Consider the following 26074-nt stretch of genomic DNA (forward strand, 5'->3'; position numbering starts at 1 on the left):
CGGACCATATTCCATTCATCTATACACACGGTCAATCAATAATCTTCTAGTAAAAATACAATACATTTGATACATTAATATTTTGATAAGTCCCATATCTAGCATCTAATAACAGTTCGTGAACTATAGACACTGCAAGATAGCTGAGCTCAGACTTTTTTAAACCATCTTAGGAAATTAATTCCTCTGGTGGAAACCGCAAAAGTTTAAACATAATTATCATCATTGCTCAATGCTTCATAAGTATGAGAGACTATTCCAAAACCTATTTCTAATATGACAGAAATGAAATACTAAGTAGAAAGAGGATTTCAACACTAGCAAACAAATGTCTTTTTATTTCTTAAAAAAACAACTCGAAAACGAGAGTAAAGTAGGTAAGGATCATCATCAGATCAGTTAAATAACCTAATCGAAGACACTTTAAAATATGTGAGAGGTATATCTTTATTAAGAGGTGGATATAGCTGAGCTCAGACGCTTTTAAACCATCCTAGGAAATAATTTCCTCTGGTGGAAACCGCAAAAGTTCAAATAAAATCATTATCATTGCTCAATGCTCCACATTTAAAAATAAAAACTAAATAAACAAACCTAGGAAATTATTTACAAAGTTTAAATAAAATTTTTATCACTGAATTACATAAAATGTTGAAAAAAACGAAAAAAAAAACAAAACATAAATAGACCTGCTATTTCTGATGATACAAAATAAAGTTTTCAATAGTTAAACAGATTTAGTGCAAAATTTAAAGGTTTTCTTTTATTTAAAAGTTAACTTAATTTTAAAATTAAAATTGAAATAACAGGTTCTTTTAAAATCAGTTAACTATACATACCTAAATTTGCTTTCAGAAAAAGAAAAAAGAAAAAAAAATCAAAAGGAAAAACCTGCGATAATTTAATTTTTTTTTTATATAGTATTAATGACACAACCTTTAAAAAAGTTGATAAATAAAAAATAGAAAAATGTACACTGTCATATTTGATATAGATATTATTTTTTCACACAAAACAATATTATTTTTTATTGTTTTTTCTCACAAAATTAAACCTATAGAAATAGAAGTGTAGAAAGGAATAGAAATAGCTAAGTGTTCTGGCCAAAAAGTACCGACAGTAATGGAAAAATACATTTCAGTTTCATTTAATTTAAGACAACTTCTATAAGTCTATACCACCACTCACTGAATGAATGAATAAATTATTAGATCCTTAAATTACAACTTTAGTTGTCAAAAAGAAACTAAGAACTAGTACTAAACACTCACTTCTGGTAATGTCTACAACCAGTGATAGTTTAATAGGTTACCTTACGACATCAGTTCCCTAAATTTTGACGCTACGGCACCCTTCTAGACCAAAAAAAAATTCACTGAACCCTTGGGCTAAAAAAATAAATAAAATGTTGCTGCAATTATCCTTGGAGAGGTTGACTCTTTAAGAAAAGAACAAAAATACAATAAAATGTAAATGCTGAAATACTGCCAATTTCCTATTTTAATTTTTATTATATTTTTTCCTTCTTTTATTATTCTGAGGAAATAACTTCCCTTGGGGCTCCCACTTTGGGAACCACTGTCCTCGGGATACCAATCTAGAGCACTAAACGTCGACAATGGTACTTAAATATAGCTGAGCTCAGACATTTTTAAACCATCTTAGGAAATAAATTCCTCTAGTGGAAACCGCAAAAGTTTGAAAACAATTATAATCATTGCTCAGAGTACTCCAGTAAAAAAAATCCAACAATAGACAGACTAACTAGTTTTGTGGCAATATGGGACAAGATTCTAGCTTCAATGGTTATGCAAGGTCTTTTATGATTATAATGTAGATGTTAAGTATATAAAATAAAACAAAACATTAAACAGGACTTACCGAAGTTTCCTAGGGTGCCAGTTGATCCCCTAGCAGATGTATAACAATCCTCAATACCTGCCATCTGTAGAAGCTTCTTGGGAACAGGAGCACCTACAATACCAGTACCCCTAGGTGCTGGAATTAGACGTACTTGCACACTGCCGCACTTTCCTGTTACCTGGACAAACACAAATACTCAATACAAAAGTTACAACCGATTGTTATAAAACTTGCATATAATATGGATTACATGATTATATAAAGGCTTTTCAGATAGTAGTGCATAAATTTTAATCAATTATATTTAAATATTTCATACAAGAATTAAATAGTGGGTTGGATTTTTCATCATTAAAGCCTTGAAAATTGCTAATATTAAATTAAAAGAAATTAAATAACTTAAAACAACATCCGACATGAATGAAATAATGTAAAACAAGTGAATAACATGTTCAAAAAAGTTAATTTAACCAAAAATAAACGAACAATGAGGTTAGAAAACATAGTGCATTAACTAGGCAATTGTTTTTAACAAAGTTATTTACTTTAATAATCATAACAATCTTACAGATAGGATCTAATTAATTATTTACCTTGCAAGGTACAGTATGAGGCTTTCCGATCTTGTTACCCCAATAGCCTCGCCTGACTGGAACCACAGAGAGCTTAGCAAGAATAATAGCACCACGGATGGCAGTAGCTACTTCCTTAGAACATTTCACACCCAAACCAATATGTCCATTGTGGTCTCCAATAGCTAATACAAAACTAAAAGTCAGTAACATAATCAATAAATTAGAACTAAACTGGCAATAAAATTAATACTAACCCACAAAAGCCTTAAATCTTGTTCTCTGTCCAGCTCTAGTCTGCTTCTGAACTGGCATGATCTTAAGAACTTCATCTTTCAAAAGGGGTCCAATGAAAAAGTCAATTATTTCAAATTCCTGAAACAATCCACCAATTAGCTCGATATAAATAAAGATAAAGAAACCCAAATTATGATTATATTATCCTGCAAGATAATAACCTGAGAGAAGATACTAACCTTAATAGGTAAAGAGAATAGATATATATCTTCAAGGGTCCTGATCTTTCCATCCCTGACTAGACGACCAAGTTTTGTAACTGGAACCCATTCCTTCTCTCCTTCCTTGCCACGTCCTCTACCTCTGCCGCGCCCACGCCCTCTTCCTCGTGGTCCACCACGACCACCCCGACCGCCAAAACCACCTCTAAAGCCTCCTCGGCCACCGGCTGGAGCTACATCCGCCATATTTCTGAAAAATAATGAATAAATATAGAATAATTTGATAAAATAACACAAATACAGTTAGTCCTACAGTCCTCCTATTTATGTTTTTCATAATTGGCATTAAAATATACTTATCTTTCCCTAAATCAAGAATAATTTAAGTTATGTGTAAATATTAAAATTAACAATAAGTTATATAAAAGACCCTTATCAAACGTTTGTAGTGTAATGCCAGTCTTAAAAGAAAAAGCTATAAAAGAGAATTACTTAAAAAATTCAAGACTGATTGACACTAAATTCTCGTTAGTTATACAAATACAATTTTTAATAAAACATTTATCAGTTTAACACTCTGACCCTCTCACGTTCATAAAACACGTAAGATGTGTTATGATTTCAAGGATATTAAAAAAATTTACAAATTGAGAAAAATGCATGTTTAAAAAATCCTTAAATTGGAAGAGCATTGGATTTTATAGAAGTATATTGAAATCCTCGTTATCACAGTAACTAGTTAGAAAACAGGTAACCACTTTTCTCGGACCTAAACTTGTAATTTCCCTAAACACAGAACCAAACAGTTTCCCTTTAGAGGCTTTTCAGATAGTAGTGCAAAATTTTAATCACATAAATATATCTTCATTATAATATTTAACAGTGGGATGGTTACTTCATCATAAAAGCCTTTGAGAAGAAACAAAGATTAATGTAAAAAATAATTCTAATACGAATAAAAATTAAACACATCAAAAAAAAACATTTCAGACTAATGTTTGAGGAGACTCCCGAAATGTGAAAACCCCATTTTATCTTTTTTACTTTAAAAAAAAATGACTATCATTTTTCCTTCTGAGGGCAGAATTCTACCAAACACAAAGCAAAACCAAACAACTACATAAGACCCCATAGCAATATGAAAAATTTATTTCAGAAAAAGTGTGCTATTTTCAAAAATGTGGTGAATTATATTTGTAATAAAAAAAAAATTTAAGATGCATGCCAAAAGTAACCACACGTGGCCGAAACTTTCTTCAATTCACTTAACCAAATATTTACAATTAGAAAAGAAGCGTAAAGTGATATTTGTTTCCTTAAAAACATGAATAGATGAGAAATAGCAAACTAACACATCTACATTATAATTTAATAAGATTAATTAAATTAAGAAGACTACTATCCTTACCTTCGCCTTGGGCAAATATGGTGGCAATGAGGCCCAAGCTGATAAGCGTCATTTTCCACTGCTATCTAAATAAAAAAATTGATCCAATGTCTGCTGGACATTTTGCTGATTTGCATAAAATTTACTTTAAATCGACCGATAAAAATACTACATATTAAGGTAGTTATTTACTTTAGGTACCCAAAATCCCATTTCAATGTTACCAGAGTGTACTTCGGTGGCCCGAGTATGGACGACTCCTTATCTTAGGTTAGTTTACGGGTTTGTGATCATTAGTATACTAATATGTAAATATTAAATTATTGCTATGTCTTCTTATTCAAGAAAATGAAAATTGATTAATTTTCTCTGGATGCTTGAATGTTGACTGGTCATGATTTCCAGTTGGAACGATTTTTCCAATCTGAGATTGTTACGTCACCAATACAAATGGCTACAAAACTCGTCTTCCTATAGGGTTGTTTGCCTGTTACATGATGATTATAGGAATACAAACTTTTAAGGATCATCATAAGGACCATGTCGTCAAATGAATTTCTTTGTCTAGTATAGTTGGTTCAGAATTGTAGTTTACTTTTTTTAGACTTCGCTTTTCAGCAGCAGCATCTCTTTTTGTTCACCGATATTATTTATTAATAATTATTTATTGAGGGCTACCAAAATGTGAGAGCTCTACGACAGTCGTTGGGTGAGAATGCTTTCGAAGAATGGGCCAATTGCATGTGACAGAGTGTTCGCCATTTCAAAGAGACCCCGAAAGCTGTATGTGAGAACCAGGTACTGTTGGGGTCAGAATGATCGAACGCCCTGAAACTAAATATCAACTACGTACCCCTGCGTGGAGTCCCAGGAGCCAGTGGACAGCAAGTAGAAGTTGGGTCCGTCTGTCGCAGATGCGGCAGAGAGTCTGAAACACCAGCTCATGTGCTGGGAAAATGCCCCAACTCTCTCCTTATAACAGGAGTTGTCGGCACCACAGGGTCAAAGAAGAATTGATTAAGTTCCTTGAAAGAAAAGACTTCACCTGGTTCGAGGAGGTTTATTGTGTTGACACCGACGGATCCGTAAGATATGCCTATATTGTCGCATTTACAAAAATCGGAGGCACGGCTCTGGTCTTGAAAAGTTGGACCTCAAACAGGAAGGTGGGGTGGAAAGGGAAAAAAAGTAAATATATGAAAAATGCGTCCCTTTCCTTAAGGAAAAATGCCGCGAGACCATTGGAGAGAGAAGAGAGTTCACCGTGAGAGACCTCTGGTTTGGATCTCGCGGAACAATACCAGATAGAACAAGGAACTTCTTAGAAGACCTAGGTGTTAGCATCGGGGATATTGCGATCTTGGCGGAGAATATTATTTTGGACTCCCTGGGGATCATACACCATCACCTGCATGGGAATTAGCTTGGAGATTATTCATTGTTTTTTATTGATTATTTTAATATGTGGACCTGTCGATTTGTGTGTTTTAATTTATTTATTCATTAAATTATTTTATTAGTATTTTTTTAAAAATTTATTTATCTATTCAAGTATTTCTTTTATCCAACTTTTTATTATATTTTCTTTTAAATCTATATATTAGTTTTGTTTTGGTAAAATGTATTTATTTATTTGTTTTTCGGTAAACTGATCTACTGCTGTGACTATTATTAATGGTTTGATCTCATGCGAAATTCTAGAGATATCTCGGACGAGTTGTTGAAGAAAAAAAAGAAAAAAAAAATGTAGATATTCTACAAAATAATGGTTAAAGCGGGATATTTCTACATTAATGTGTCGATTTTTCATAATTGTTTAAAGTAATAAAATCATATTGTTAATTTTTTTAAGATACGAGGTATCACTGGCAAAGCGACTTTATCAGTAATGTTTTAAATAGCGATAAACTAATAGGTCTGAAAAAAAAAGGCGTAAATTCTGTCCTAGGAAGTTGACTAAAGATATCAGTTGGAGGTCACCAGGAAGTGATATTAATATATTTTAAACCATTCCTCTTTAAGTGTGTGTTTGCATTTTAGTGAGTGATGTTCGATTTAACAGGTTTCCAAGTTAAGGTTTACTTATTATGCAGCGGAGTGTTGAGTCTTAAAATGCTGTTCATGGCATTGATTATAGGCAGGCTGAGGCTAAAGAAAGAGGTTCGACTATTTTACAGAAATGACTTTTAAATTTAGTCCCAATTAAGTAAATTTCTGTAACATTGTTTAAGAGCCCTAAATTATTACTGTCAGTATTAAAGATCAATCGACGGAAAAGGCCTATTCTTATTTGTTAAAATAGTGATGAAATTTTAAACATTAATGTTCTGGTTACTGAAATGGTACTTTGAAATTCATACAACAATAACATTAACTAGATATTCTAAAACTTGGTTCGTATAAACAAAGAGCTCTTGATGTTATATTAAAGTTAAAGGTATCATAGTGTGCTTTATAGTGACCGATATTCCAGATGTTATATTAAAGTTAAAGGTATCATAGTGTGCTTTATAGTGACCGATATTCCAGATGTTATATTAAAGTTAAAGGTATCATACTGTGCTTTATAGTAACCGATATTCCAAATGATTTATTCCCAACTAACCTCACTAAATGATATTCCAAGAGGGGGATATTTAAAGGGGGAAAGAAGAAATTGAAAATTCGAAAACAGCGGGCTATTTTGAAGTGCCACTAAATAAAATGGTTTCCAAGGGCATACATTCATGTTGGTTATAATTAGGCCACCTTATTGGTCCAAGAGCCCAAGAGGAGAAAAAATAATTTATTTTACCCCAGTTATTGATTACTTTCATTGAAAATATATATAGTTAAGAGTCAAAATTGATGACTACCAACAATGGAAAGGGGGACTAAAAATGGCGGCTGTTCCATTTTTATTCGTTCATTTTAAACTCTTTCAAGTAAAGAATAAATTGCTCACTATTTTCTGTTAGATGAAGGTTCGATTTTTACCTAGAGTATGTATAGAGTAAATGATGAATGTCATTAAAAAGTAATTATTTAAGTATTCTAAGTACATGTCTTCTTAAGTTTATTTTATTCGGGAAAACCTATTTTTTTTTTTCATTTTTCATTTGGAGTTCCATATCTTAAAACTTCCCACGACAATTAAAACTTCTTAGTAAATTATTGAAAGTAGAGTAAATTTTCTATAATAAGAGCTCTAATAGAACTCTTTATGGTTAATAGGTCTTCAAAAAGTAAAGTGTTGTTATAAACAACGAAAAATTAATATTTAGTGAATTAATTTTGGCAAATAGCATGGAAACTTCTGCTTCTACGAAAATAAACGTTGTCAATTACATCATAGTACATTGAAATAGCTCTAATTTGAAAGATCTATACCTCTACCTCTAACAGTTTCTCAGATATGAGGCATCTATACCTCTACTTCTAACAGTTTCTCAGATATGAGATATCTATACCTCTACCTCTTACAGTTTCTGAGATATGAGATCTATAACTCTACCTCTAACAGTTTCTCAGATATGTTTTTCATAAACCAAGTGTTTTTCCTTACCAAGAGAAATCAACGTTTTGCAAATTTATTTGGCAAATATCATGGAATTTCCTACTCTTACTCCTGCTAATGTTAGAGATATATTCATATGTGCGTTGTTCGTATGAGAACTTGTTTCCATGATATTTGCCTTAGTATATTCACAAAATGTTGATCTTTTGTTGTTTGAAAAAGCATTTTGCTTTTTAAAAAAAACTGTAACTTGACAACTATTAAAGGTAAAGAGCTCTATTACAGCTCATATTTTAGAAAACCTACTCTACTTTAATTGGTGTTCTATTATGTTTTTTAGTGTTGTTAGTAGTTTTAAAGATATGAAGCTCCGGATGAAAAATTTATTTTTTTTTAATGTTTTAAAATAACCGCCATTTTTATTCCCCCAACTATAGTTGGCAGAGTCATCGATTTTTACTAGAAACTGTACATATAATATATAGATTTCACTAAAGCAATAAAAATTAGGGTGAAATAGCTTATTCCCTCTCTCCCTCCGGACTCTTGGACTATGAAGATACATACCTTAAAATAAAATCTTAAATAAACTGAAAATGGCTTAGAATCTTTCAGTAGTTTAGTAAAAAGTTAGTTTATAGTAACCATTAAATTTATCAATCAAAGTTTTAATCAGGTTCATATTGACAGCCATGTATAAATGTTCAGATTTTCATAAGCCCAGAGGACACTGTGAGAAGAGGAAGGGTATCGTACAAGGACCCCGACATTGAGAGGGTGAGGAGGTAAATAAACCCAAGTTTATATTATTGATAATAAGTCTCTAATTAAAATATCTTCTAAAGTTTTGGCTAAAAACAAACATATATAATCATATGAAATATAATTGTTAAAAAGGAGGTAAGAGTTTTTAAATAAAACATGGATTGCATTAAGTATTACTAAAACGATTTATTTTTATTTCATGAGGAATATCCATAACAATATAGGGGATATGCATATCGAAAGATCATTGTAATCAGGTGGAAAATATGAATTTTCTTATCTTCTTATATCTTTCATCACCAAAGTGGCCAAATAGATTCTATCCTAAAACGGAACTCTGTCTTTTGAGGGGAAGAAGGGAGAAGGAAAACACGTATAGTCAATGATTTTTTTCTATTAATTTAGTAAAATTAAAAATATTGTCTGCACAATATGCATTTTTATATTTCTTATTTATCATTTGAGCTAAGCTAATTGTCCCAAGAATTTTATTGAGATCGTGACATTAAAGGAAAGCCCTGACAACTTAAGTCAGAATTAATTTTTATCAAAGATATCAACTTTAAAATGCTGTAGATTTGTACAAATAAAACTTTATTTTGTAAAAATATTTTCAGTAAATTAATAACAACAGTTTCGAAAAAATATGATTTTTCACATTCTTTGCTTAATCCTGATGGCGAAATTAAGTCCTTCCAGCAAGGATCTTCCGAGGAGCTAATGAAACAAAACCTATTAATTTGAATCCTTTCCTAATGTCAATAAATATAATAAAATCATTAATTGTGCTTATGTCCAACTTAGCAAGAATTTCACATTCGTCTATTGCAAGTATAAATAGTATATATTTTTTGTTTTTTATTTTAAATTAACTCTTCCAATACTGGAGTAATACTCTTCTTTTGAAGGAATTTTATCCAGTTTTCATATATCTTTCTACTACAACACTTTTCCTATCAAAATGCATTTTTTTTTTTATTTTAACATGTGTGGAAGTGTTTTAGAGGCAGGGTTTTGGAATACAACGTTCCATCTGATATGTGAAACCCGAATAATAAATGTAGACCTTTATCTGAAATTTAAATATCTAAATTGAAAAAAAAAATCTGTGATATCCGCCGCACTGCGATAGCTCTACATAAAAAAAAAAACATTGGATGCAGAGGACGGATAATCGAGGTTTATCTGTATTATTTAAGCACTCTATTGAACTTGTTAGACAAAATGCCTAAGGGTAGGCCGTCGGCTCACTCTTCCTCAAACCACAGGGGATTAATACTGACAGGTAAAATTGTGCTAGTGATTCCTCTGGGCTTAAAAAGGCCATCGAGAATCCTACATATATGATATTAGCTTTTTGTGGATCAAATGATTCTTTTGTGGTCTCTATTCATTTCAGTAATACATCTATGAATTTGACAATATAAAATGGTTATACACAAGTTAAGGTCTGAGTTGTATTCCCTGGATTTAGCCCTTTTCCTAAATATTTTTGGAAAACTGAACTCTCTAAATAGTAATTTTGAATAGAATAACTTTTTTGAATATTGGTGTACTCTAAATTTGGCTATTTGAAGGAGATTCTCAAATTTATCATCTTTGACGGTTTTTTAAATAATTGAAGGGATAATGATCTTCCCGTTTCCTATCCTCTCCTAACGACGTCCCGGAGCGTACAGAGCAACTTTGCGAAGAACTGTTTATTTATATCCATTCTATGATTAATTCAAATCATTCGATATAATTTCTAGTGTTTCGCTAATTATTTTCTGTCAAGACTTCTTTTGCAAACCCATCACCTGCATAAATATTGGGTTGAGCAGATGAAACTAGCATTGCTAGATGAATCCAATATTCTATTGCGGCTCAATGGATTTTTTACTTAGAATAAAATATTAAATATTAAATAAAAATAATGGGCCGCCCATAGCTCAGTGGTTAAGACACAGTCTTACCAATTTGATGTCTATTGGCGGTGCCGGTTCGAATCCGGCCTGGGACGTTGACTTTTTTCATTGAGTGGCGGTCCCACAAAATGAAGAACTTTGACCCCCCCAACCATGGTTAGGCAGTATAGGATTCCAATGGGAGTCTTGGCCGAAAAAAAAAAAATACAAATAAATAAATAAAATAAAAACCTATGCATTTTATTATCTAAAATTAAATCTATCAAATGTTAAATAGAAAATTATTTGTGAGGAGTTCATTTATTATTTGGATGAAATATCATATTATATTATCAATATATTAATTTATAAACATTTTTCTTAATCCCCTGTCAATATTTTAATATTATTTTCATATATCTCAAGATTTTGTTATTTCAGAGCCCATTTGAATGACCTGGAAAACATCCCCATCTTCCTATCAACTGGTGCGATGTACTTGTTGACGAAGCCTCATCCTCTCCTGGCAGCTGCACTTTTCTTATTATTTACCGTGGCTAGGTTATACCATACATTTGTATATGCCATTAGGGTAACCCCTCAGCCAGCCAGAATGAGAGCTTTCAGGATTGCGTACATCGTCAATATTTGTATTATTCTTCTCACTCTTTTAAAAGTGATTTTCCCTTAAGAGAACAATTTTCAGTATAAAACTAGTGTAGTGGTCTACATATCTGTAACATGGAGGAAAAAAAACTATGTACATTTTTTTCTAATTTAGCAAGATCGACTTTTTTATTGAGTATGTTTTTTCTTTACTCAGTGGTATGGATGACCAATTTTAATACCATGTTTTAAAAACACAAAGTACAACTTTACAAGCAGTCAGTCACTGGATGTCAGTGAACGACTAGCATCATGTGAACTCTTCATGGCAGTCACTGGAGAAGGAATACCACTAGCATAACAGCAGATGGAAATTCTAACAGAGACCAAACATTAACCCGTCAGCTTTTCCCTCTCTCCCCTCCTCCCCCACCAACTCGCTATTGTACTGGCAACCAATTCACTCGCTACCAAGTAATGAAGAAGCAGAGGTGTATAATCGATCAAAGTTAGTCATTTTGCCATGATACGACGTAATACAGATTAGACAGATGGTTCTAGTAAAAGTGTATACAAATTTTTCAATCGTAAATTTCTCTACCCCCCTTGTTGTCATCTCATTTTTGTTTAAGCTTTGAAGAGCTGTTTCGCCTTAGTCCAGATATGGCTATTTTTAACAAATTTAGAATAAAAAACGTCTTCTTAACTGATAGCAATGAAATATCTAATGCATCTATCATTCTTGACAGAAACATACAACGAAATGAGTGGTTAAATTTTACTATAATCTTTCTTGGTGGCAGTACCACCAATTAGGTATCATTTCATATTCCAGAAGTTGTAAGCCATGCTGGATGGAAGTTGAAGGCAATTTATGTACTCAAGATATAACTATTCCCAGACTGATATCAATTATTTGATAGAGCATTTTTAATCTAAATGACTATGTCCTTTTTAATAAAAAAAAAGATTAGAGGGAAATTACATTTTCTTTTTTTTATGGATAGAATAAACAAGTGCTATAGAAACATAAAACAACAAATATTTGATAAGACACTATAGGTTCACTATAATTAACATTTTTTTTTAGAACCATCTAAGTACATATATCATTTTCCAGAACCTCTAGCCAATCCTATTTTCATACTATATATTTTAAACACCATTTTATCATGATTTTTGCTTCACTTAACTTGTACACTTATATACTCAAATTCAGAACTAAAAATTATTACCTATAAGAAAAAATAATTAAACTTATACTTCACACTCCTCTAAGCATCCACATTTTTCTCAAAAATACTATTTTTCCAACAGCAAGCCAATCAGATTGAATTAAATGCCTTACAATTCAAAGAGTTTCTAATTCAAGCCCATGGCTATTTTATTCAAGACTCAATTTATATATTCCTGATTCACCCATTTCTTTCGCCATAATTCTATATCTATATTCCAGTCATATTTTCTTTCTAGCTACCCCATACTGAATTACATTCTCTCTAATTTATTGGAAATTTAATATTCTGTGGATATTCTCTTCAAACTCTGTAACTTTTCCCTCGAGGAACAGTGATTTAAGATGGTTCCACTCCTTAACCATTATTTAATGTCAATTGTCTTTCCTTTCCATAATGACTTTTCATTAGAAGTGCTCCACAGGAATTTTTTCCTCTCGACTACCCTAATTTCCATTCATATAAGTTATTTAATCTATAAGTTTAGCTACATTCTAAGCTTCAAGGTTTTCAATAATTAATAGCATTAAATATCAGGTATTATATAATAACAAGAGCTGTCTAAAAACCAATGCTATCCTAATCAGTACAAAACCCTCCATCCATTAATGCATTTTGCAATTATATTATACCCAAAAAGTTTCTGCATGGTCCTTATTGTTCCATATTAAAAAAATCATCAATAGTGACATACAGGATTTTAAAATGAAATATCAATTATTTTAATGTGAAAGCTTGAGTTTAGTAAAACCAAGTACTATCTAAAGGGCCATAAAATATACTAATATGTAAAATAATTAATACCCAGTTTAAATTAAATACTACCAGTGTTAGCAGCAAGATACTGATAATAGAATGGAACAATTTCACTGAATGTAGATCTGATTTAGAAAAAAAACTTATCAATTTTCATAATGCAAAAGAAAGCTTCAGGAACTTCATTCCAAATATAAATTAAGGAATTAAAAAAATAATACATATATCACAACTTTATTATTAACAAAATATAAAAATGTACATTTCTTTGTCTTCACAAATCTAAGCTTAAGGAACAGCGTATTTTACTTCATCAAACGCCTTTCTAGCTTTTTTAAGTTCTTCATTCATTGTTAATAGATCTTTAACCCTAGCATATTTTCTTTGGTCTTTTCTAACTAGAAAAATAATATCTTCAACCTGTACCCTACCAGTCCTTCCTATTTCCATTGCCTGGTGTGTCTAAAAAATAAATAAAACTAACATAAGATGATATCATCTATTAAAAAACATTTAATTTTGACATTTAAAGTACAACCAAATATAAAATATTGACTAATATTTATGATTAATATAAGTCAACAACAGTGGTAAATAATTTAGCTAAGAGAGGAATGTTACCCTATTAACTTTTGATGTGATTTGATGATTTCTGGGAACATATTTTGTAAACATTAATGAAATTGAGATTATTTTCACATTTGATTTGAATAATACACAGTGTAAAATAGCAGAAACTAAGAAATGAAATATTAATTAATTTGAAACTATTGATCAACAACATAAAAAAAATAATATCAATGCCCTACTTTTCACTTGATTTGTCAGGATCAACCAATGAATCAATTACATAACTTTAATAATCATAACATGGATTTGATGATTGAATTAATTATTAGCACAAAACAATAATCAACTCAGCGATTAAATTATTGATTGTCACAGTAAATTCAAACTTAATAAAGGCCTGAAACATAAGTCGGCATACATTAAAGCATTAAAATTTACCTCAGAGCATTTTTTCTGAGGCTAGCTATTCATATTTCGACTGGTATTATACACATTTAATCATAGTTACACAAATATGCTAAGTAAACTAACTACAAGATACAAAGGGACGCCCAAGGCATAACACTAACTACCAATTATCTTTTAGTTGGCAGTCAGCATGTTAAAACTGTGGCTTAACAAGAATCATTAGGAAAATAATAAAAGTAATAATTATTAAATAATAATTTTTTTTCAATTCAGTTAGTTTTTTTTGCCAAAATATAAGACATAATTGATATGTAATAAGTAGGTAAGAACAATTAGTTGTATAAGAATTTATCCCAAAGAGGGGTGGGATGAAACCTATCCACCACCCTCTGTCAGAGAAAGTGACTGAGCATGTTTACAAGAGAGAAGGCTCAACAGGGTTTTCAGAAAAGAGGATTAGTAAAACAATATGCGGCAGGGTTGCTTCTTTAGTTTTTGAATATTTTGGTTTTAAATTTCTTTCACGCTATTAGACTGGACTAAAATGACAGATTATCAATGGGTTATGATGATTTGGTTATGTTATATTGTAGGGAAACTGTTAGTCAAGTATAATCAATCCTACCACATACATTTATTATTATATTTTAAAACATGAAATAAATAATGTCCAGTTTTAGCAATGGAATAAACATTGTTATTTGCCCAACTGCATCTAATAATCGACTACTTTTAAGTAGTTTTTCAAATTTTCCAAGAGTATTACTGATGAAATACAAGTTCGTTATCTATTAATATAACTCCAAAAACAATTAAATTATCATCATCACCTCTATGATATTGAATACTAGCAATAGGCAAAATAAAAAAAAATTATTTATGATTATCATTTAAAAGTACCATATCAGTAATATATTCAATAACAAGATCTTCCAGTAGATCAACACTTTCAGTATAAGGGTTTTGGTCATCTCCAAATCCATACATCATGCACCTTAATTCCTTAGAAAATAATCTTTTCTTTCCAGAGAGCGGGATACCATCAGGCTCATCTTCATCAAACTAAAAGTTTAAAACAAAAATTAATTAAAGAAGTGATTATTTAATTAAAAGTTTGAATGAAAATTACCTGGTCATAACCATCTTCAGCCATACTTGGAGTACAATTATAGATGAATATCAATCTTAATTTAAATTAATAAAGAGTATCTTTCAGTTAGGTTACACAGTTTACATTTATAGTTTATATAACCATAGTTGGTACCAAGGAGGTCAGAAATTATAAGATGTATATAAATATTTGTTAAATTAAATATATCTATAGCGATTATAAAATAATAGCTTATTTATTTATTTTTAAATTCTTTAGGGACATTTGAGAATTTAATTTATAAAATTTTCAAATGGAGTCGAAAATTCAGTTGAAATTATCTATCTTCTAATTTAAGAGGCACCGAGCATTTTCTGAATTTTGTAGACCGGTATGTTCACTATTTAACCTGTACTTTTCATTAAAATGTTTACTTTTGAATTTATTTATATTTGTTTTTATGATTACATTTTTTATAATATGAATTTCCGATTTCATTATTTCCACTGAAATGGTTTTATTATTAATATTTATGCGAACTGACAGTTATCAACTCCTTTAGAGGTAGTTATCTGGTAGTATGTTTCACAGTTATTTTATGTTCTTTTTATTCGGGATTCATTATATTTCCTTATTTCAGCTAAAATGGAAGTTTTAAATGATGATTTGTTTACTTTGCCGCTGGTATTGGATTCACCAGAACATCATGCTGTTAGTTTAACTAATTGTAATAGCTTGCAGTTAGAAGTTAAAGATCAATCTGTACCTCTAGTTATTCTTGAAAATGGGGATTTAATGTTGCAAAGCATGACAGGTATGTTTTTACCTAAACGTTTAATAATTCACATTATATCACACTTATTGTTTTTATCTGTTAATTTTAGATTGCCCCCTCTTACTCTCCAACAATTTGGCAAATGGGAATTTTATGACGGATGAAGATGTTTTCATTAAAGATTCTGATTATAAACCAAGTGAAACTACTATTGACTTCAGTAAAGAAGTATGAATATTTTTGATTGTTTATTGTAGTAATTATTCATGGTATGGGTGCTACTTTGTATCATTTATGATTTTTTTTAAAACAAATTTCAGTTCATTAAAATTTTATAGTGAGCAGCATACGTTTATTTTCTTTAAGTTAAAGATAATATATATGTATTATCTAATCTGTACTTATAATATTTTTCTTTGAACTAGTGCAATGAAAAACATTTATCTAATGGATTTATTTATAATATTGGTTAATTGCTGACAGAGTGTTAGGGCATTTGCAGATCAGATCTTGTAAAGGTTAATGTTCTGTAATGATAAATGCTTCTTATTGCTATTATTATGGGCAATTTACTTACCCATTGTCTATAAAAAGGATAAATATTTGTTGACTTTAGTGTTCAATTTTCCCTGGTCATTTTATTTAGAAAAGTCCTCTAAAAAATAAGTAGCCCTACTTTTACTCTTTAGAAGAGCCTACATATGCCTCTATAAATGACTAAAACTAAAGCTATTTGTCTCAGAAGGGTTTGAGTTTATTCTACAAAAATTCTCCTGACTTTTTCCTGATATTGAATGTTTCATTATCGTGAAATTAAAACCAGTGAAAACCAGAGTTCTTTCTGACTGCGTATAAACTGTTAATTTGATCTTTTTATTATCACCTTGTCACCACTTGCTCATAATCTTGTTTCAGGAAATACCACTATTAGAGAAATAAAATGGTCATTCAATATCGCCCTTTTTGTTTCTTAATCTTCAAAATGAGATTTTTGGAAGTCGATTTTGTTAAAATCAATAGGAGAAACAGTGTCACATTTGAGGTACTATCAATTCCATTTTGTAACATAGACCATCAGTTGAGCGCAACAAGTATTAAAGGTAAAGTACATCATTTTTCTTGTCAAAGGGCAGGGGTACCACTCTATTCTAACCATGGTACGGAGTAAAGTTTTCATTTCGTGAGACCATCATAGAAATTAAAGTCTACTCTCAGGCTGAATTCGAACTGGCCTTACTTGAGGGAACTGCATCAGATGAAAATAATTCCGGTAATACCATTGAGACGAATAAAATGGATGTATAAGCTTGTAGGGCTTAGTAATCAACAGATCCCTAACTTGCTAATTGACTCAGAATCTCTTAGTAAACGTCCTATGGGTAGACCAAAGTGTAGGTGGAAGTATTGCATTGAGACTGATCTGGAAGATTTGGGTTTGGATAGCTGTATGTAGAGAGTGTCTTGTGATAGCATCAAACCTTTAGGTTTGGCCAACCTTTGTTAATATTATTATTATTAATTACTTAATAGTGTTAGTGTTTTAGTTTAGTATTTCAATTGCTTGCTGTTCTAGGATGGTGTTGAAGTTAGGAGTCCCAGTTCAGAGCATATTGAGGTAAATACTGATAATTTATTGATAGAGGATCTAGTTGAAACTGTCATAATATACAAATGCAGATTATGCCCTTTTAAAACTGCTGACAGAGCTACCCTTTCTACACATTTGAAAGCATTACATTTAAAGGTATACTTTTTATGTTGTGGATAGTTTAATTTTTTTAAAGTTAATTATATTATTTTAATAATTATTTCCTTTTAGAATGCTGAAAAAGGAAACACCTTTGTTACAACAGGTATGTATGAGCCATTATTTATTGTTAGTAAGTATTGAATATTTTATAAGCTTATTGATATAGTTGAGATGTTCTTTGCTTCTGGTTATTCATTAAAATTACATAAAATGAAAGATATTGACCTATAGTTACTTAACTTACTTATTATTAGGAAGCATATCAAGCAGCCATTCCGCATGTTTGTCTTGGCAGATTTCCTTGAATCTTAATTGATATCAACTTAATGTTCATGTTTCACATTCAAATTAGAGTTTCTTGTCACAATAGTGGTTCCACTTGTTAGATTAAGTTTTAAACTATAAATTGTTGGTCATTTATTGGTCCTTAAGATACTTAAGAGATTTGGAAATTCAAATAAGTAATGTTCCCACCAATTTCCCCTGTTTATTTTATGGGAAAAAAAGATTACTTTTCAATTATCCTATTTTTATCCATAAATATCCAATAAAGCTGAAAGGAGGGTAATGTGTTCATGGGTGTCACATAACCTGCTCATTTGTAGGTTTGTAGCAATTTTTAACCAAACGGCTCAATCGATTTTCAAGTTTGACTGAGATCTTATAATGCTGTTAAAACAATTTGACCTCAAAATACTTAAATTAAATTTGTCTGTCTTTAGCTTTCAGGGCCTTTTTTTGAGCAATAATTTTCTTGTGCATTAGTGGCAGTTTAAAAGATTTTTTTTTTCATACATTTTATTTTATACCAGATCGGCCCTGGTGGTAATAAAAAAAATCTTATTATTATTTATCTATAAAATAAATCTTATTATTTATAAATCTTATATAAAATCTTATTATTTTTATTTAACAGTTGATTATGGGGGAGGGGGTATAGTCTCATACAAAAGACACCCCTAACTATAAACGATGTTATTATTAAAAGAAGAAAAAAATAAATTAAATAAATAGATAACAATAATGCTTCTTTATATAAGAGGAAAGTAAAATTAATAACAAAAAATAATGATATTAGTACACTTAAATAAAACAAAAAAATTGTCCTCTAATAGTAAAAAGAAACAAGTTAATTTGAAAAAGGGACGAGAGAAGAAAATAGAAAAAAATAAATAAATATAATAATAATGAATAAATAAAATGAGTAATAATAAAAAAGTAAAATAAAGGTAGTGTGACTATGAATTAATTTTATATTTCTTAAAAATTAAGAGTTATGGTCTAAATAATCTCTAGTTTTTTCATGTTTGGAAATACTGTGAAGGGATAAACCATTTGGTATTTGATGATCTGCCTGTGACTGTCACAGGATAAACTGTCAAGATTTTGTTGCATATCTATTTGAACATATTAGTGGATTCTTAGTGACGTCTAAAAATAATGAAACTTGGTATAGTAGTTGGGTGCCTTCTACTTCTGAACGAGATTTCTGAAAACATATTAATATGCATTCTTTCTGTTCCTTACAAACAGATGCAAGGAGATTTCTGTAAGTTGGTATTAATAGTTACATGGGATTGAAAATACTTGCAAAGTATTTTATCCTGTAGCATTTAGTGGCAGGTACCTGAATATCGTATAATTATATATACATTAAATTGACTATAGAATTATTATATAGCGTTATTTCCATAGTCAGGTTTTTTTTTTATTTATAAATTTCTACCTTTTGTTGTTTCTCATTCTATAATATTTGAGATGAATTTCTCATTGTTTATCATGGCTATTTGAAAAAGAAAAAAAAAATTATATTTTCATGAATTTTAGATAATCCTAGTAAGGAAACCCTATCTGAAAAGATGGCCTATATGTGTGGAAAATGCTCTGAAGCATTCGCTTCATTCTCTGACTGGAGATCTCATATGTCTATGGTAACATAATACTAATAAAAACTTAGCTTCTTAATAAAATATTTATTTTGTTTATGTTTCTTTTTCATTTTTTTTTTTTTATCTTAAGGTTCATGAGATAGTGATGGGGGTCAAAGATACAATTGAGAATGAAGAATTAAATGGAGGTCCTCCTGTTGATTTGGAGATGTTGGAAAAGAAGTCCAAACCACTACAAGTCACTCCGAAAGCTAAATATGTCATACCTATAAAAGAAAAAAAAATTGTGTATGTTGCTTAGTTCAGTATCTTTAAAACATAAAAATTAAATGACTATAGGGTAATGACTGTATACTATGACCATATAACCGTTTAGTTATATTTTCATTAAAAACTAATTTTTGGCCAGATCTGCTTGAAAACCCATTTGACTGCATCTATTTACTCTCATTCTTTCTTACATAAACACATTCACACCCTTGAATTCTCCATTATTCCGAACCACTCATTTATACTATTAAATTGCTTATATAGTTCCTGTTTGTGCTAAAATGTAATACCAACTGGGAAAAGGAGAGGGGAGAAAATAATGTTTGTGTTTAATTTTATTTTTTATTTTTACGTTGGCTGACTCAATATTTTTCTCCTCTGGTGGGAATATAATTTTTCCAGTTGTTCATTAATTTTTTAATTAGGTGATTAATACATTGTTTATATTTATCCTTCAGTTGAACTGGTTACGTATGTTTTAGATGTCCAGTGGAAAGCTGTTTAATTAGATTATCCTGTAGAGAATTAATTGAAAAACATCGGGAATGTCACGTAAGCTCTCGCAGCTTTGCCTGTCCGCATTGTTCTCAACCATTTCGCAAGTGGTACGAGTGTGCAAATCATCTTTGGAAATCACATTCACAGGATGTTGATCTCTACTCCTGTCCTGTAAGTATAAGTGATTTTTTACTATTATTTTGAATGAAAAATTAATTGATCTTCATTGCTGTTACATCATCAATTTTTGTGTCACTAAGCTTTGAGGGAAATATGCATAATTATATTTTGATTTCTTGGGTAAAAGAATTTTAACATTTTAGATAATTCAATATTTATTTATTTATCATATAACTTACTTTTAAGAAACATGAGGGGACCAAATGACTTTGTTTATAATATCCAAATTTTCTTATAACTGAGTAGAACCTGTATCTCCTCTCCCCTTTCCTTCCCAATTTTTAGTATGTAACTAGATATTAAAGGTTAAAATATTAAATTTGAAGAACTGAATATATCAATTTAAAAATCATGTAATTCTTTATAGTCTTTATTTACCTCTTACATTTGGGGAGAATAGTCTTCTTGTTAATAAATATTCTAGCAAAATTATATCGGTCATATAATAATTCCTCTCAGTTTAAAAGACGAAAGTAGCATCCCTATTGCTTCTCTTCCTCAACTTCATCATCATTATCAGTGTTTTCCCTTGAGAGGATATTCTCAACAATTTTGACTTCGGAGTTATCAGAAGTAATTCTTCAGATTTTCTTTTTATCTGTCTTCCCTAAACCACTATTAGTATTAGAGTAAACCTAGGTAATTTTTGTTTCTTATAAAGATATGTCTTTATGACTGAGTAAATGTACTAGTGTGACCAAACTGAATGTTGGCTCTTAAATCCTAAGTTTCATTATCACCGAGTAATACTATAAAAATATTGAATTTATACTTTCTTGTATGGCATATAATTACTATATTAATTGATGCCGGACGGATTCAAATTATTTATATAATCTTTTCAATAACATTCTGTAGAAAATAATGGTTTTGTGTATAAATCACAAATTGAAAATATATAAAAGAATAATTAAAATCAGATTGGAATTTCATTTAACTTTATTCCAAGTATAAAACTGAATGTATTTAAATTCATCAATTCATAATAGAAGGTATCAGTTGTCAATTGACATTGAGAAAATTTTTTAATTTTTCAGAATTGTGAATTCAAAACAGCTTTAAGAGCAAAACTTGAAGTTCATGTTAAAACTCATTACAACGAAAGAGGATATTTATGCACCGAATGTGGTAAAACATTCAAACAAGGTTTTCAGTTGCAAAATCATCGAGTTATTCATCTGAAAGTGTCTGATCCAGATAATGTTCCTAATTGGTAAATATTTGAAAACACAGAATTTTATTTTCAGTTTAATTAAAATATATTGTAATGTTTTTTGTTTTTTTTAAATATTATTTATATTAGGGTTACCTTGGGACCATTACTTAGGTTGTCAATTTATATCATGTTTTTATTTATCATTATAGAAAGGTTACTACAGTAACATTGATATAAATGCTTATGACCACTAAGTTTTATTATTTCATAATAAGTGCAGGAATGACAAAGTATTGTTGCAAATTAATGATTTAGATTTATTATTAATTTGTTCCAGATATATTTGAATATAATAATATATATAAACACCAAAGCAAATCAAGTAGAATTTTTGTAAGTGTTATAAAATACTTGGTTATTGGATCTTGATGTAAGTTCACTGCTGGTTGAGACGACTCCTTTTAATAACTATTTTCTGTTTTAATACTGCATTTAAATTGACTTTTTTTTTATATGACTTTTGAATAAAAAGAATTTTTTATTCGAACATCATCACAGTTATTTGATCATGGTCATAGTGTATATAAATAGTTCACTTTTTAATTATTATATTTGATATTTAGTGATTTTTATAAATATAAAAAACAACTTGCACTAAGATTTGACTGGTCAATAATTTTCTCTAGCAAGATCTTACATGCCCTGGTGAGATAGAACTCTGACAAAAACTTATGTCTGATCTTCATAAGCAACTGAATATTTAAAACAAATTAACTTTTTCTGCCCATACCCGTATACGTTTGCCTGGATGAATTCTGAGAGAGAACTAACTTTATATCTTCTTGCAGTGTCTGATACTGATTACAAATTGAAATAAATGAGTCTTTTTTGTCACTAGCGGTCTCTTTATGTTAAAAAATAATTACTGATTAGTTTGCAATACATTTTCTTTTTATCATCAAAATAACCATGTTTTTTCCACACTAATAATATTAATGCACTTTTTCTTATATTCTTCATGAGATCCACTATTAATTGTTCAATTTTCAATTTCTCTGTTCTTTTCATGGTAACAGATATGATGTTTCTATTTAACAAGAGACTTAAAATACCATTACAATGAACATTTTTTTGTTTTAGGTCTAGGAAACAAGAATGTTCCCAATGCAAAAGAACCTTCTGTGACAGTAAAGCTCTTAAAAAGCATATTCAGTCAGTCCATTCAAATTTACGACCTTACGTTTGTAATGTTTGTGGCCATACATCAGCATTGAAAAATAGAATGACTCTTCATTTACGACAGCATACTGGAGAAAAACCATTTTCTTGCCCATTTTGTCCATTTATTACAGGTAGAATTTAATGTAAACCATAAAAATTTTAAAGAGTTTCATTTCTTATATTAACAATTTTCAGTTAAAAGCATTTTTAATTTTTCATGGAAGAAGAAATGGAAAAATACATCTTAACTTCTGAGAACCATTATTATAATTGTCAACTATTTAAAATTATCTACTGTGATAATTCTTAATATTAATTAACTATTGTATTGTAACAGGTTTTAATTTTCATATTTTAAAACCATAAAGTTAAGTGCACATTCAACTTCTAATATTAGGTACTAACTAAAAATCACCAGTAATAATTTTTTGAGCAAAATATACACTGAGACAAAATAAACAAATATGGCCACCATTTTTTCATTAACTGGAAATCGAACAAATCCAATAGTCATATAGTCTAATTTAAATTTGATATAACATATATGGGATCAATTGTCTTGAAGAATAAGGTATCTAAGTTTGCCTGGATTTGTTCGAATATTAATGTCATTGTCTTTTTGTTAAAATAAAAACTTTTTTTAATATTGTTTTATGAGACCTCAGTTGTTTACTTTGTATGATTCGGAGGTATTAATTATTAACCAGATACCTACATTGAGCAGTTCATTTTATTATTGTTTTATTTTTTTAAATCAGGTTTGGGATTTATCATATTTAGTTATTGTATTTATTATTTGTACAGTTGTAAATCACATTAAATAAATAAAAAAAAACTATGTTAATTATCAATTGCTTGCTTGGAAATTGGAACAGATTACACTCGGTGGGTACCTTTTTTATTGATGTTTCATTATTCCATTTATTTAGGACAATTTATTAATAATAAATGTGAATATTAATTTATATAACTTAATTTTAGGTGACCAAAATTGCCTCAGACGTCATGCATGGCGACATTCTCGTGTGAGACCATATTCCTGCCCACATTGTGAATACAGCTGTATTCAGAGTAGTTCACTGAAGAAACATATAAAAACTCAACATCCTGCATCTTCTGAAGTTTTCTCCTGTCGACATTGTTCATTCACATCTCTCTCGAAGAATTCACTTGACAACCATATAATCAAAAATCATGGTATTTCAATGTTAAATTATCTTTCTTTTTAATCTAAGTACATTATAACTGTATATTATTATTAAAAAAATTATAATTTCAGTAAAAACCAATAAGTTGATTTTACTTTTAACTATCAAATTTTCAAGATATAGAATTTTTTAGTTTATGATTTCTAAAAATCAGTTTTTAGTTTTATATGAGTTAGTTATAAGGATCTAAAATTGTAAAAAGACTTGCTTATAAAATATTGCTTGAACTGTGGCACCTCATAATTCCGAAAAATCTACAATACTTTTTTCAAACTAATTAAAATTTAAAAAAAAATCACACCACCACAACCATCCTATTGTAGGATCCCTCTGTAATTTCTTCTGAATTTTAATTTTTTTTTTTTAGATTTATCCAGAACATTTGTGTTGATTTTTTTTTTTAAAGATTTACTAGGTATCACAACTTAAGCAATGATGTATAATTTTGTTGATATACATATGGGTGCTGCAGAACCCTGGGGTGCAAGAAAAGTTTAGTGCCTCAACATGTTTTTATCCCAAGAAGGATGTCGTGAAAAAAGTTTGGGAACCACTTTTTCCACTCACTGCATATAAATTTTTCTTATTTCTGAGGGATTTTGTAAATTGAGTGGCTTTTTTTGTGTATCATCGGTCTGCTGGTCTGCCACTAGTTGAAATTTATCTTGGCAATTGAAAAACCATTAAATGTATATCTGTTATAGCGGGCATACCCTACCTGTTATATTTTTCAGATCTAATCCTAACCATGACTTTTGCTCATTTATAAAACGTGTTCAGAAACCACTTTATATAGTTTTCTTCAACATTTTTTGTTGGATTGACACCGAAGTTTGAGTGTTAATATGTGATACAGTCAATTCAGCAGAGATAAATTAATTTTATATCATTAAGCCCCTGTTTTGCTTTATATCCTCATTATTTTTTTTATACTATATTTATTGATGCAATTTGTATGTTATAGATGGAAAAACTGAATCTGCTAACGAAACTCGTGTTATTTATGTGGGTGCATTATCAGAAACTGCTGAAGGAACAGGTACAAAGGATGCGTAATATCTCTTTTTTAAAATCATTATGGGCTAAATCTACTCGGAATTAATACTTTACTAATCTAATAAATTTGTTGATTATTTTTCATTACAAAATGTTTTTTGGAGACTTGTTCATAAATTTATAGGTTCATCTATGGTAGTTTTTCAGTTCTGTTTCACCAATGCTATGTTATACATTCTATTCAAAGCTCTCAGAATTTCACTTGCTTTTACAAAAAGTTAGGATTCAACATGAACCAGTGAATCATTCATAGATCTTTGATAGTTGTATATTATTTTGGAGTCTTCAAGTTAATGTTTATATATTAAAATCATCTCAAATCAGTTTCATGACTCATTTTACTACTAGTCATATTAACATATTTTGAGCTGGTCGTTGATTATTGTTTGAATTTTTGAAAAGAATAAATTTCTTTACTTTAGAAATTATTAATTTTTACTAATAATTATTTTATTTATTTCTAGAGTGGTAATTTACATTCAATTCTGAAAAATAGTTGACTTATTGTATCTTCATTAAATTTTTTCAAAGTTAAATTTATTAATAAGGGTGTTATAAATATTTATATAATAATAAATAAATTTAAATAAAAGTTTATCACACTTTAAAACAAATTCATTTTAAAAAGAAATTGTAATTAACTTAGGATTCATTGAAAATGATGAAGCTGTTAAATTTATTTTTCTTTCAGATTCAGGACAGCTGATTGCGTTGCCAGTAAAAATAGTAATGGATGATGATGAATCCCAGAACTTCTTTGAAAATAATGTCATAGATACAGGTGGAGTCACAATTCCTGCTGAACTTAACTTCCAACAAAAATAAGACCGTTCATATCAACATTTCCTAGTTAGAATATATTAGTTTTTTTTTAAGGTGTAAATAGTAGTTAAGTTAAAAACTGCTGTGATTTAAAATATTTAAGTTCTATGAAATTGTCCTAATTGTACTTTTATGTAAATAAATGGTTTTTAATTGA

General features: G+C 29.7%; 4 protein-coding genes across 4 annotated transcripts in view; 2 read left to right on the top strand and 2 right to left on the bottom strand.

The window, feature by feature from the left end:
* Positions 1 to 4361, bottom strand: part of LOC106679524 (small ribosomal subunit protein uS5) — an 8163-nt gene extending 3802 nt beyond the window's left edge. The window contains exons 1-5 of the mRNA XM_014418739.3: positions 4302 to 4361; positions 2912 to 3143; positions 2693 to 2810; positions 2457 to 2620; positions 1882 to 2041 (exon numbers count right to left, since the gene is read on the bottom strand). Coding sequence (XP_014274225.1) covers positions 1882 to 2041; positions 2457 to 2620; positions 2693 to 2810; positions 2912 to 3139 — 670 coding nt within the window. The 5' untranslated portion in view covers positions 3140 to 3143; positions 4302 to 4361. The remainder of the gene's footprint in view (positions 1 to 1881; positions 2042 to 2456; positions 2621 to 2692; positions 2811 to 2911; positions 3144 to 4301) is intronic.
* A 1934-nt stretch (positions 4362 to 6295) lies between these two features.
* LOC106679529 (prostaglandin E synthase) lies at positions 6296 to 11229 on the top strand. Its single transcript, XM_014418744.2, has 3 exons — positions 6296 to 6440; positions 8485 to 8561; positions 10869 to 11229. Exons 1-3 carry the CDS (start codon positions 6327 to 6329, stop codon positions 11116 to 11118), a joined length of 441 nt encoding a protein of 146 aa, XP_014274230.1. The 5' UTR covers positions 6296 to 6326; the 3' UTR covers positions 11119 to 11229.
* A 2013-nt stretch (positions 11230 to 13242) lies between these two features.
* Positions 13243 to 15283, bottom strand: Taf13 (TATA-box binding protein associated factor 13). The gene is made up of 3 exons (XM_014418745.3): positions 15132 to 15283; positions 14903 to 15064; positions 13243 to 13486 (listed from the first exon to the last, which is right to left on the bottom strand). The coding sequence occupies exons 1-3, from the start codon at positions 15153 to 15155 to the stop codon at positions 13313 to 13315; spliced, it is 360 nt and encodes a 119-aa protein (XP_014274231.1). The 5' UTR covers positions 15156 to 15283; the 3' UTR covers positions 13243 to 13312.
* A 179-nt stretch (positions 15284 to 15462) lies between these two features.
* LOC106679525 (gastrula zinc finger protein XlCGF26.1) lies at positions 15463 to 26074 on the top strand. Its single transcript, XM_014418740.3, has 13 exons — positions 15463 to 15656; positions 15733 to 15906; positions 15977 to 16095; positions 17441 to 17611; positions 17687 to 17720; positions 19445 to 19548; positions 19637 to 19794; positions 20259 to 20445; positions 21492 to 21667; positions 22751 to 22962; positions 23813 to 24028; positions 25004 to 25078; positions 25787 to 26074. The coding sequence occupies exons 2-13, from the start codon at positions 15738 to 15740 to the stop codon at positions 25918 to 25920; spliced, it is 1755 nt and encodes a 584-aa protein (XP_014274226.1). The 5' UTR covers positions 15463 to 15656; positions 15733 to 15737; the 3' UTR covers positions 25921 to 26074.

The sequence above is a fragment of the Halyomorpha halys genome, unplaced genomic scaffold, assembly GCF_000696795.3.
Source record: "Halyomorpha halys isolate HHAL.00 unplaced genomic scaffold, Hhal_1.1 Scaffold208.1, whole genome shotgun sequence".
NCBI lineage: Eukaryota > Metazoa > Arthropoda > Insecta > Hemiptera > Pentatomidae > Halyomorpha > Halyomorpha halys.